The 13498-nt window shown below is 35.5% G+C and overlaps 1 protein-coding gene across 3 annotated transcripts in view; it reads left to right on the top strand.

Moving 5' to 3' along the window:
• The window catches only part of LPHN2 (latrophilin 2), a 218776-nt gene extending 208255 nt beyond the window's left edge, over positions 1-10521 (top strand). The window contains exons 18-22 of one of the 3 annotated variants that reach the window (XM_006888581.1): positions 2535-2663; positions 3180-3276; positions 5382-5434; positions 7723-7775; positions 8469-10291. In XM_006888581.1, coding sequence (XP_006888643.1) covers positions 2535-2663; positions 3180-3276; positions 5382-5434; positions 7723-7746 — 303 coding nt within the window. In that variant the 3' untranslated portion in view covers positions 7747-7775; positions 8469-10291. Of the gene's footprint in view, positions 1-2534; positions 2664-3179; positions 3277-5381; positions 5435-7722; positions 7776-8468 lie in introns of all 3 variants that reach the window. The other 2 variants (XM_006888580.1, XM_006888582.1) reach the window with 2 other exon arrangements.
• The last annotated feature ends 2977 nt before the right edge of the window (positions 10522-13498 follow it).

The raw sequence follows: 13498 nt of genomic DNA, 5'->3' as shown, positions 1-13498 counted from the left end.
TTTCTTGTTGAGGGGTTTGAGTATTTCATATTCAAATTATAGATATGTGTCCCTTGTCAAATATGTCTTTACCAAATACTGTTTTTTCCCTGTCTGTGGCTTTCCTTTTTACCCTGTTGGAAAAGTTTCTTTGATGTGCTGCATAAGGATTTGATTCTCAGAGGGTCCCATTCATTTGTTTTGTTCTCTTGTGGTTGTGAGTTTTTCATTATACTTTGAAGACTGTTCATATCATGTATTATGGCTTCTAGAGTTCTTTCAAGCTTTCCCCTAATGAAATTTATAGTCTTTGGTTTTATTCCTAGGTCCTTGATCTACCTTGAGTTGGTTTTTGTGTTGTATGGTGTGAGAGGTATGAGTCTTGCTTGAAATTTTTACAGATGGTTTTCCAGTTTCACCAACACCATTTATTAAAAAAGCTGTCCCCACTTAACTTATTTCATCTCCTTGTCAAAAATCAGTTGAGCATGGGCAGATAAGTTGATTCTGGGGTGATTAAAGACTTTTGACATGTAAAACATAGAAAAAGAGCAAGGTGGTTCTTATTTCTAGTAATGTGTATTAATTGAACAGAAAGCTTTACTGTGCCTTACATATTACCGACTATGAATATTTGAACAATTTCTACATAGTCTTGGATGCTTTCTATTGGAATACCAAGATAGTTTATTAAGAATATTATATAAGTTGATTAAGTTAAAATTACAGGTTTTACTGCTTGTTTGAGCATATTTAGACAAAATATAATACTGAAATTCAACTTTGTTATTTATTCTAGTAAGTATAATTAAATAAGCCTGAGAAGATGAAAATCCAGGTACATGTAAAGGGCCATCAAGTTACTTTCGATCTCTAGCTTTACAAGTAAGAAAGTGTCAAAGTTGTAGATTTTCAAGTCACCTCCTGAGCATAGAATTGAAACAGGCCTTTGAGTGTTCTTGTTTTGTTTTTGACTTGCTGTTGTTGTAGTTATGTGCCATCGAGTCACTTGCGACTCATAGCGACCCTAAACTCTGTTCTGTCCTGTACCAATTGCACTGTCTCAGATATACCCATTCTGATTACCCCAGTCACTGAATCAGTCTACTTCATAGAGGTTCTTCCTCATAGAAGGTCTTCCTCTCCAAGGACCAGTCCCTCCTTACAACATGTCCAAAGTATGTCAGCCAAAGCATCAGAATCCTTGCCTCTAAGGAGCAGCCCGATTTAACCCTCTCCTGGATGAATCTGTTTGTTTTCCTTAAAGTACATGATACCCTCAATACTCTTCTCCAGCACCACAGCTCAAAGGCATCAATTCTCCTATCCTCCCTAGTCTTTGTCCAACTCTCTGATGCATAACAAGTGATTGCAAAGACCATGGCCTGTATTTGCAATTTTTATTTTGTTATTGTCATATAATTCCAATGTCTCTTAGTCATAATAATATATATGTGTATACATGTGTGTGTGTGTGTGTGTGTGTATATATATATATATATAGCGGTGTACCCGCTATATGGCTAGTCCTGAACACCCTGTAGTTTGTGCTTCCCACTCTAGGGTGACTCCATTATTTAGCAGTTGTTTGGACTTCTTTGTTAAAAATTTGGTTTAAACTTTCTTTTAGGCCTAACAACTTTCTATTCCTACATCCAGGCTTCAGGGGAAAAGGGTAATTACATGGGTAACTCATTAATGTGAATGGAAATTGCATAAATAGTTCCCTTGTGTGCTAATGAAGTGAATAGACATTCTTAGATCCTCTACACTAAATGGTAAAACATCAGAAAGTTAAGAAAAAATAAAACCTCCCCTCCTCATTAATGGAAAATGTATCCAAGTTTTTTTTATTTGTCCTGTGCCAAAGAAGTTTTGTGGGGTTTTTTGTTTTTTTTTTCATTATAAGGAGGCTATCTTGAAGCCTGCAATTCAGTAATAGAGGTTTATATGTTGACCTGCCTGAGAGCACATGAAGCGTATAAAACGTAAATGATAGAATCACACAATGGATAAAAGTAATTAAGAAAGGGAAATACCAATTTTGCCCTATTTTCATAGCATGAAATTATAAAATAAAATGAGGAAACTTTACTAAGTATAGAAATAAAGCTTTAAAAGAAAATTACTGTGTATAAATGAATAACTGACATTTGCATAATAATAACACAGGTTAGAAAGCATTTCTTTTTTATATCACTCTTTAACGACATTACTAACAAATCTAGTTTTCAGAGATATTTTTGATTCGTATTTCAGTTTCAGTTGAGCCCTGCTTTGCAAGTTTAATTCTCCCCTCCCACCAATTAAGTCATGGGGAATTCTGTTGTGTAGGGAGGTATGATGCCAACCCAAAGGCAGGCTGTTCTGAGTGAGAAAGATGGGAAGTTTCTTCCGTGCGATTTACAGTCTCTTAAACTCCACTACTACAGGGTCAGCTGTGGATCAGTTCTGACACTTCAGTGATGAGTTGTTTATTGCTCACTTCATTGGAGAGAAAGCACGCTGAAATATGTTTCTATTAATCTCTTGGTCTTTTTATTATTTCGTTGCAGGTACGAAAAGAATATGGAAAGTGCTTCAGACACTCATATTGCTGTGGTGGCCTCCCAACTGAGAGCCCCCATAGTTCGGTGAAGGCATCCACCACCAGAACCAGTGCTCGGTATTCCTCTGGCACACAGGTAAAGAAGAGATTGACAGCATTTGGAATTAACTTCATTTAGGAAAGCCTGCTGAGACATGTTCTCTTCAGATGCACTAACCGTTTTATTATAATGATCTAGATGGCAAATAATTGGCTTTTTAAATGTTTTCCTTTTATTTTTTTTTAGCCATATATTTGGCCAAATGTCTTCAATTTCTTTAGTTGAAAACCTCCTTTGTGAGAGAACTTCATTGTAAAGTATATCATCAGTTTTTGCTCACCTTAGTTCACACAGTCCAGTGCCTATTTCACAATGGGCACTCTTAAAATTTGTTGGGCTCATCTCAAACTTTAACAGTAAAAAAAAAAAAGTCTTAACAGAGAATCCACAGGGAAGTATAAATTTCTTAGTTTTAGGTTAGGAACAACACACAGTCTTTAAAAGATTGACAGATAAGGGCTCATGAGTTGTTTAGTGTAAATTTTTGCATCTTTACTAAGTTAACATTTGGAGAACTAACATAATATCTGTCTTGATATTTTATATTAATAGAGTCGTATAAGAAGGATGTGGAATGACACTGTGAGAAAACAGTCTGAATCTTCTTTTATCTCAGGTGACATCAATAGCACTTCGACACTTAATCAAGGTCAGTTACTAGGAAAACTTGAGTACAAATAATTTAAATTTTTATACTTTTTGCCAATTTAAACTCTATAGAGAAAATGCTTAACTTTTCTCTCAAATGGCTTTATATCACATGCTACTAAACTTTTTTCTTAATTCTTGAAACCACTTTTGCTATTCATTAAGAACATCTAAATTCTTTCTATTCAAGAATACAGTGAAAAAATAAAATTTTAAATTCTACGTTTTCATGAAAAGACTGGGGGGGAAAAGCAATTAATTACTGAGAGCCCAAAGATCAAAATGCTTTCTTAGTGAGTGCAAATCTCTCTTTTTTTTAACCTAAATATATTAATAAGCATTTTCTTGCTAAAATACTAATGCAACTAGCCCAATTATGGTTCCTGTAAAAAAAGGAGTTTTTTACAGTTAAAACTCTTTATTTATAGTTGAATTTCTTTATTTTACTTCTTCAAAAAGCAAAACAAATATTGCCCAAAAGTTACGATAAATTTGTATAAAGCATTAAAATAGGTAACAGTGTATAAAGTATTTCTTTATACTTGAATAACTAAAATATCTCTAATTGCAGTTGTAAAGTTATGACCTAAATGAATATAATCCTTAAAATAGTCTGGGAAATAAAATAATTTATGAAGATAATAGCACAACATGCAAATAACATATTGCTGAGAAAGCTTAGTAAATTTCAGTTTGGTATGACAAAAAGAAAACATTTTTATTGTCACCTTGAGATGATAATTTATCCAGATAATTTACAGTTCATGTAAATAAACTAGATGTTACACTTGATCATAATGAAATCTTATTCACATTGTTAAGGTTTTGGTTTAAAATAAAATAGGAATAATATTCAGTCAGCCTAAATAATACAACAGTTCTAGCTAAATTAGCTATGCAAATGATGTTTGTTAAGATTGAAAGTTTTGTGATTTGTCGATTACAATAAGTGAATTGTGTGTTTATCTCATTGTTCTATTGTTTTATCTAGTCTCTTAAACTGGTTATCAAAAACATAAATTAATTATTCAAGGATTCCTTTTTTTGAAACCTGGCGATAAAGAATAAGCAATTAAACTTTTCACTGTATAGAATTTGTGAATGATCTAATAATTCATTATATATCTAGTGCTTTCCCTTCCTCCCCTCGGCATGTGTGCTTTTGCATATACTAAGAGAAGCTTTTTGCAGTGTGTCATAATTTTTATCTGTTGATGAAAGTTGTTATTTCTTCTGCTTGTATCAAAATTGGTATTAACACAGATGTTTTCTTGAGGGATAATCCCACACCTGTAAATTCTGAAAGTTTGAGATTTCCCTCTTCTGGGCCTCAGTGGTTAAGTTTTTAATATTAAGCAGTAACATCTTGAAACATAATGTTGATCTCTATGCTTTTAATTGCCATTTTTGTTTAACAGTGATTTTTTATAAATTAGTAAATGTCATCCCCAGCAGGTGTTTACTTGGGGGACTTTAGAAAGCACCTGTGAATTACTGAAATTTAACTTCCCTCTCCCCCTTCTCCTCCAAATTAGTAGTTCAAATACAGTCAGAAAATTTCAGCAGATTTGCCACTGCCACGTTGTCTGCTATCCTTGATGAAAAGAAAGGAAAAAAAAAACCAAAAGCAAACCAAACTTTAGTGCATCTATAACACTAAAATAAGAGAACTGATGTATATTTTTTCTGTTTCTTTGCTTTAGGAATGACTGGCAATTACCTACTAACAAACCCTCTTCTTCGACCCCACGGCACTAACAACCCCTATAACACATTGCTCGCTGAAACAGTTGTATGTAATGCCCCTTCAGCTCCTGTATTTAACTCACCAGGTGTGCTTATACTTACGAATAAAACTACCTTTCTTTGCTGCTAAACAAAGCTTTGATCTTTTCCCTGTTTCTAAAATAACAATTCAAGTTGTTGTAGCTTTGTTATTATATCCTGAATTCCTCAATTAAAAAAGAAAAAAAAAATTGTGGTACTGTCCATGCCAGGCTTCTAAAACTGCACTATATTATAGTAAAACCTCAGTCATGATAGTAATTACCAATAATTATCCATGTTTTTAACACAGGTGGCATAAATCTTAATATATTATTACAGGACTGACATCACATGGTCCGCGAGCCCATCTTCAAGATTTATATCATTTAGAGGTATCCTATCTATGTAATATACTGTTCAGTTGACTAAAGCTTGCTGACAGAATTGTTTCTGGAATGAATTAGCTAATAAAATTATTTGGATGCCTAGGTATAGAAAACTGTGTCCAGCATTACCAATATAACCAAACTATAGTATAGTGCAGCTTTATGGTAGTTTTTCTATTAAGTAAGCTTGGAGAATAAAGTCAATATTAGTCAGTTTATACTTACAGTTTTTAACTGGGGGTTGGAGTGGGTTGTTAACCCATCCTGTATTACTATGTTTTCTAATAGCTTATTTTCTTTTATTAAAGAAAGCATATATATTTAATGTTAACAAAGATTTTGGTCAATGTTATTGGATAATTACTAGTAGCGTATAATCTTGATTTGTGATTGATATTTGCCACTAAATTAAACACAGAACTTTGTTTCCTTTATTTTTCCTTAAAATTCTTTTTTTACCTTAACTGCAGCTTCTCTTTTCATTCTCTTGTTTTCTTACTTTCCTTATGCTTTCCTCTAGCAACCTACAGAGAGACAAGTATGGGAGTAAAACTTAACTTTGCCTATCAAATGTAAATTTTTTCAGCATGATTTCTAACGGGCACAATTAAAACATAACTAGCAGTCATGAAGTAGACTCAGCGGGCAAGTGGTTCACAATTTGCAACTAGAATGTTACCAAATTCAAACAATATATGTGTACTGCCTTTTGTCAGAAATAAAGGTCTGTAGCAAATGCTGTCTATACTTAAGTATATGCAATGCTGAAATAATTTGCTCTTTAAAGCCTGAAGTATTGTCAAACAAAATGCTTAATAATTGACTTACCATTTCTGCATTCCCACAGTAATCTTGCTACAGGCTGTGGAAAGTCTTCATGTGAATTACCTGAACTTGGGCAGAAAAAAATTGCATCTACAAAACCAGTCAATGATGTGCTTAAATCTGCAGTATATCATAGAAAACACCTGGATTATCCAGTACCTATTTTTATTATTTATTAAGGAATGATAAAGATAAATGCTTCATAGGATTGAATTTTTAGAAAAAAACAACCAACCAATGAATGGGATCCATGAGCAGTCACTTTCAGCAAAAAATGCCACATGTTTTGGATTTATAGATCCTAGCAAGATTGAGACCCACATGGGAATTAATAAAGCTGGAGAGTTGTGTTATAATATATGAAGGAAACCTTACAATTAATCTTTTCAGCTTTATTTTGTTACACCTGGAGAGTGATTCAAATTTAATTGTTAATTACTTACTGGAGAAATTGGTCTAGATTTTTAACCAAAAGAAAAGAAGAAAGCAAACTCTTCCTATTGCCTAATTTTCCATTCTTGATAATTTCTCCAATAATCATTGGACATCTAGCAGTCAAAAAGTTTGCACCAGATGATGCAGGTATAATTCTTGTTTCTAAAGGAAATTATGTTTTCTAGGATAATCTGCAGCTTTAAGAGTGGAGTAATTGCTAAAAAGAGAAATTTACTATTTTTTCCAAGAATCAATTTTTTCCTAAACTCCTCCAAGCCTTGCATACAATGCAGCAGCCTCACAGTGGTCAGTTTCATTTCAATAACATCATTTCATTCTCTTTTTCCAGACCTGTCTGTACACAAGTGATTTTTTTTTCTCTAGGATTTTGAGAATGAATAACCTTACTTTCCATGGTGCAGACCATTTAATTTTCTCTAAAACTTTTCTTTTCCATTTGCCTGAGAAGCACTGTGATGTCTTAGTTTACATGTCTATGTGTCTGTAGAAACTACAACTCTGACAAGTAGAGCATGTTACCATATTTTTTTTCCTCCTAAACCTCTTTTCATATCTTCAGCAGACTTATTCAATCTTTCATTCCTTAGAATTAAAATTAACTAGCCAAGGGCTTACACTCTTCTCCCATTCCATAGTTAATATTTATTCTTGGTTTAATTTCTGTGAGCCATACTTAAGAAATTTCTGACATTTCTGCGTCTGACCTCCATGCCCATGGTGTCTATGGGCCAACCTTGTATAGGAGGCTCTGCTGGTTCATTCGGTGCTGTCACTGTGACTGATGCAGACTGCTGGGCTGCAGGCAAACTCTGACCATTAGAAGCCTGGGGCCATTGTTATTAGAGAGACTATTAGTGCAAAAAATGCAAAACAACAAATATTCAATGCAAAAATAAAAGGCTGCTATTGCTGTAATCTAATTTGTTGAACCCTTGCTCTGACTAAGTTGCTGAGAAGCTTAGAAATTCTTCATCATGTTACAATAAATCATTTTACTTTCTTTTATATATCAGCTACTCTTAGGCCAGATAGCCTGAGCAGACAGACATGATGTGAGTTGTCCAAAGTGAGTCATTCCACCTGCTGTCTATCGTGTTGTTGGATGGTGCTTGTGGGCCACTGGCCCAGTTAGTATGAGAGATGGCTGTCTTTGTTTAACACAAATTCTTTGTTTCTGTCCATTTTTTTCATTCTTTTTTTTATTTCATCTCCAGAAAAAAGGAAATGTTAGAATGTTGTTTAAACAGTTGCTTGCCAGTTATGTGGGTTTATGTCGTACATTTGCCTTCAGTTTTTTGTATGTGACTTATTCTTTTTAATTTAGTGTTGTTTAGGACAAATTCTGTTAATTTTATTTTTATAAATCATAGTCTTGTACTTTAAAATGTAAATGTCACTAATGGATTGCTTTGCATTAACTATGCAAGGGCATGGAGTGAAGTCGTCTTTGTTGTGTCAGAGATTTGACCAAAATGAATTGGTAACTATTGTCTCCCGGAAATTGATAAAAATAATATTTTGTATGCCACCTTCCCTCCCCGGAAAACAGTATTACTCTTTAACATTTTTTCCTGTTATTTAAGGGGTTACAACTGTTAACCGTTGGGAATGCTGGAAAGCTTAGCACTTTTTCAAGTGTTAGCTTTCAAATACAACTTTGTCCTGAACGACATTAAAAAAAGTCTTGTACAAAAGAACATAAAGATTCTGTAGAAAGAAGCAATAGAAGTAATAGACGCTCCCCCCTTTTCTGTTGCAGGACATTCACTGAACAATGCCAGGGATACAAGTGCCATGGATACTCTACCGCTAAATGGTAATTTTAACAACAGCTACTCACTGCGAAAGGGGGACTATAGTGACAGCATGCAAGTCGTAGACTGTGGACTAAGTCTGAATGATACTGCTTTTGAGAAAATGATCATTTCAGAGTTAGTGCACAACAACCTGCGGGGCGGCAGCAAGACCCACAACCTCGAGCTCACACTACCGGTCAAACCTATGATTGGAGGCAGCAGCAGTGAAGATGATGCTATCGTGGCAGATGCTTCATCTTTAATGCACGGGGACAACACAGGCCTGGAGCTCCATCAGAAAGAACTCGAGGCGCCGCTCATTCCTCAACGGACTCACTCCCTTCTGTACCAACCCCAGAAGAAAGTGAAGCCCGAGGGAACAGATAGCTATGTCTCCCAGCTCACAGCTGAGGCTGAGGACCACCTCCAGTCTCCCAACAGAGACTCTCTTTACACAAGCATGCCCAATCTTAGAGACTCTCCCTATCCAGAGAGCAGCCCCGACGTGGAAGAAGACCTCTCTCCCTCCAGGAGGAGTGAGAATGAGGACATTTACTATAAAAGCATGCCAAATCTTGGAGCTGGCCATCAGCTTCAGATGTGCTACCAGATCAGCAGGGGCAATAGCGATGGTTATATAATCCCCATTAACAAAGAAGGATGTATCCCGGAAGGCGATGTTAGGGAAGGACAAATGCAACTGGTGACAAGTCTTTAATAGTGTGCAGCTAAGGAATTCCAGGGGCCACATGCAAGTATTAATAAAGAAAGACTCTGAGGGTCCTTGCAGCCCCCTCCAAGTTTGCTGAAGAGACAGCTCTGTAGACCTGTGGTTCTCTGGTGTAAAAAAAAAAAAAAAAAGATGACTGAACCTTGCTGTTCTGTGAATTTTTATAAAGCAAACAAAAACTTTATATATACACAGAGTATACTAAAATGAATTATTTGTTACAAAGAAAAAGATGCCAACCAGGTATTTTAAGATTCTGCTGCTGTTTAGAGAAATTGTGAAACAAGCAAAGCAAAACTTGCCAGCCATTTTACTGCAGCAGTTTGTGAACTAAACTTGTAAATATGGCTGCTCCACTTTTGTAGGCCTGCATTGTATTATATACAAGACGTAGGCTTTAAAATCCTGTGGGACAAATTTACTGTACCTTACTGTTCCTGACAAGACTTGGAAAAGCAGGAGAGATATTCTGCATCAGTTTGCAGTTCACTGCAAATCTTTTACATTAAGGCAAAGATTGAAAACATGTTTAACCACTAGCAATCAAGCCACAGGCCTTATTTCATATGTTTCCTCAACTGTACAATGAACTATTCTCATGAAAAAAATGGCTAAAGAAATTATATTTTGTTCTATTGCTAGGGTAAAATAAATACATTTGTGTCCAACTGAAATATAATTGTCATTAAAATAATTTTAAAGAGTTTGAAGAAAATATTGTGAAAAGCTCTTGGTTGCACATATGTTATGAAATGTTTTTTCTTACACTTTGTCATGGTAAGTTCTACTCATTTTCACTTATTTTCCACTGTATACAGTGTTCTGCTTTGACAAGTTAGTCTTTATTCTTACATTTAAATTTCTTATTGCCAAAAGGACGTGTTTTATGGGGAGGAAAATTCTTTGAAGCCAGTTATGCCATGCCTTGCACAAATGCGGTGAAATCTAGAAAAGATTGTGTGTTCACCTCTCTGTTTATTCTCGAACAGAGGGCAGCGAGGGCACTGGGCACTTCTCACAAACTTTCTAGTGAACAAAAGGTGCCTATTCTTTTTTTAAAAAATAAAATAAAACATAAATATTACTCTTCCATATTCCTTCTGCCTATATTTAGTAATTAATTTATTTTATGATAAAGTTCTAATGAAATGTAAATTGTTTCAGCAAAATTCTGCTTTTCTTTCCATCCCTTTGTGTAAACCTGTTAATAATGAGCCCATCACTAATATCCAGTGTAAAGTTTAACACGGTTTGACAGTAAATAAATGTGAATTTTTTTTCAAGTAGTTAGTGTGCACTGTTATGTATGATAAAAGTTTTTGCCAGGAAAAAATAAGGCGCTCACACACACACACACACACACACACACACACACACACACACACACACTGCTCCTTTCTCACTCACCCACTTGGCTTAGGTTCTTTGGTACAATGACCCATTAGGAAAGGATATGATTAAGGTGTTTGGTTACTCTAAATGCAGAGTCACATAATATTTCTCTAATTACCTAGTACACAAGCATAACCTCTGACTATTCAAATAGGGACATATGGTAAAATAATTATTATTAGTTAGATTGTACTTGATAGTGAAATTAATGAGAAAGTTTAGAAATTTTGAATTTGTACATCATAAAAAATGGATTTTTCAGGAGTATGGAGTAGAGTTTTTAAAAGAATACTTTTATAGCTTGAGAATAAAATTATATGGTAAGTTTTTACTTTTTAAGTTATAAAAATCATAAAATGTCAGCAGAGAGATTTTTTAGCTTGAGAATAAAGTGATAATATAATAGTAAGCTTTTACTCTTTAAGTTCAGAAACCGTATGATGTTGGCAAAGAGATGGATTTTTTCCTGACTACATCATGATCATGCCTACCAAATTTTTTATGAAGCACAGGTTCTTTCAGGTGTTTCTATCATATCAAAATAGAAAAAGTAGTGTTATTTCATGTGGGCACACTTTGTCATTTCTCCTGAGTTTAAAATAGAAATATGGCGACAGAGGGAGTTTATAGTCATATGTTTAAATGTGGATATAAGACAGAAATTAAATAGTGAATTCTTGATGTTCAGTAATAAGGTAATAAAGAAGAAGACCCCAACAAGTTGGAGATTGATGTTCCTTATAGGATTTTTTTTTCTTTTTTTGTTAAATGTTTTTCTATTAAAGCCTGAAGTTAGTGATGTATGCTTTGCAATAACAAACTTTCTAAGGTCAGACTGGTTCTATAATGAATTTCTTCTCTCTTTAAAAGCAGCAGTGATTATTCAGCTGTTGCTCTTTCTCTTGAGATAATTCTCAAATGAAACTAGTATGATACGAACAATACAGCATTCCCAATGGCTAATTTTTTTTCTATTAAAAAAAATAATCACTAAACCTTTATGCTAATGTCTATAATTTGGAAGATTGTTCATCTTGCCTTCAAAAGAAAAAAAGACCCTTAAAGCATTCATAGTGAGGCACCCATTCCTTGTACAACAGAAAGAGACAATTATTTTCTTCCTCAGTTAAAAGATGAAATTCTAAAAAAATATACAAACAATGCTTTACAGTCTATTCAGGACTCTCCTGAAACCCATTACCATTGAGGTCATTTAAATTCTTGGTGAGTCTTGAGGAGAAAATCCAACTGCACTGTAATCTTAATGGAAGCCTGAAGCCTCCTCTTTCTCCCATGGAGCCACTTGGTGGGTTACAGCTGCCATACTGTCTGTCATAAAGCAGCCAAGTTCTTACCCACTGCCCCTGGGGTTCCTAGGAGCACTGTGAGTCAATGTTCTTGATAGCACAGGATTGGGAGGAAACCCCACCACCACCACAAAGCTGATTTCTTACACTCTCGTCAGTACTCACCATTTGTAGCCCAGAGGTCCCCAGGATGTACAATTCCACATCCTAGATTTTCATTCTTCTAGTCCGATTCTCTGATATTTTGTAGTCACACTATTGTAATTCTTTTCAGTGTTATTAGTCTTTTAATATAAAGCTTTTTTACTTCCTCCCATTTGCTTTTACAAGTGATTTGATACGGATTGGGCCAGATTGATTTCCTGTTTTAAAACAGAGTCTTATGGGATTTTTCTGTTTGCATATTCTTAGAGAGCAAGCTCTGGTGGCCTAATGGTAAGACTCTCCAGTGCAATTCGTCTCTTGCTTTCCTGGCTGCTGGTACCAAAAGTCTTGTTTGTGGAGCCAAGCAAACTAAAGCTGTTAGCAATCTCAATCTCTTCACCATCTATCATAATGCTGCAAATCAGCCCAGTGGGAAAATCTGGTTTGTTTGTTTTTTCTTGATGAGCTTCAATCCATATTGATGGCTGCCACCATTGGCCATTTGCAACAAGCACTTCAGGTCCTCCTCCATTTCAGCAAGCAGGGTTGTGTCATCTGCATGTTACAAGTTTTTGATGAATCTTCCTCCAGTCATGAAGCCATGTTCCTCTTCATAAAGCCCGGCCTCCCAGATGATGTCTTTGTTCTGCATATATAGATTGAAAAGGTATGGAGACAGAGTACATCCCTGGCGTACACCCTTCTCAATTTTGAATCATAGAGTATCTCCCTGCTCTGTTCTGACAACTGCTTCCTGGTCCCAGTATAGGTTTTGCATAAGCACAATCAAATGTCCTGGGATTCTCATTCTTTTCAGAGTCAGCCAGAGTTTGTTGTGATTCACACAAATGCCTTTGCATAGTCAATGAAACACAGACATTCCTCTGCACTTTGCTTTCAGCCAAGATCCATGTAACATTAGCTATAACATCCTCAGTACCACAGCCTCTTCTCAGCCCAGTTTGCACATCTGGCAGTTCTCTCTCAATGTACTGCTCTTGTGGTTTTTGGATAATTTTCAGCAGACTCTTGCTTGCATGTAATAATTTCTGCATTCTATTGAGTCACCTTTCTTTGGAATGGGAACAAATAGAGGTGTCTTCCAGTCAGTTGGCCAGGTGGCTGTCCTCCATATTTCTTGGCACAGCTTAGTTTTTTGAAATGTCAGTTGGGGGGGAGGGGGTGTATGTATGTATATATGTCTATCGCTTGCTGTCTACCTACCTACCTACCTATCATCATCTATCATCTCTATCTATCCATCTATGGTAGCTTAGTGATAAGGAGTTTTGGTGCAGTCCCTAAGGCACACAGTTCAAATTCACAAGCTGCTCCAAAGAACATCATGCTTGGGAGAATGAAGGGACAGCACAGGAGAGGAAGACCCAAGATAAGCTGAATTGACTCAGTGACTAGAGAA

This window comes from Elephantulus edwardii, unplaced genomic scaffold (assembly GCF_000299155.1).
Source record: "Elephantulus edwardii isolate Elephantulus edwardi_28Jun2011 unplaced genomic scaffold, EleEdw1.0 scaffold00069, whole genome shotgun sequence".
Taxonomy (NCBI): Eukaryota; Metazoa; Chordata; class Mammalia; order Macroscelidea; family Macroscelididae; genus Elephantulus; species Elephantulus edwardii.
This window is presented reverse-complemented; position numbering and strand designations above follow the sequence as displayed.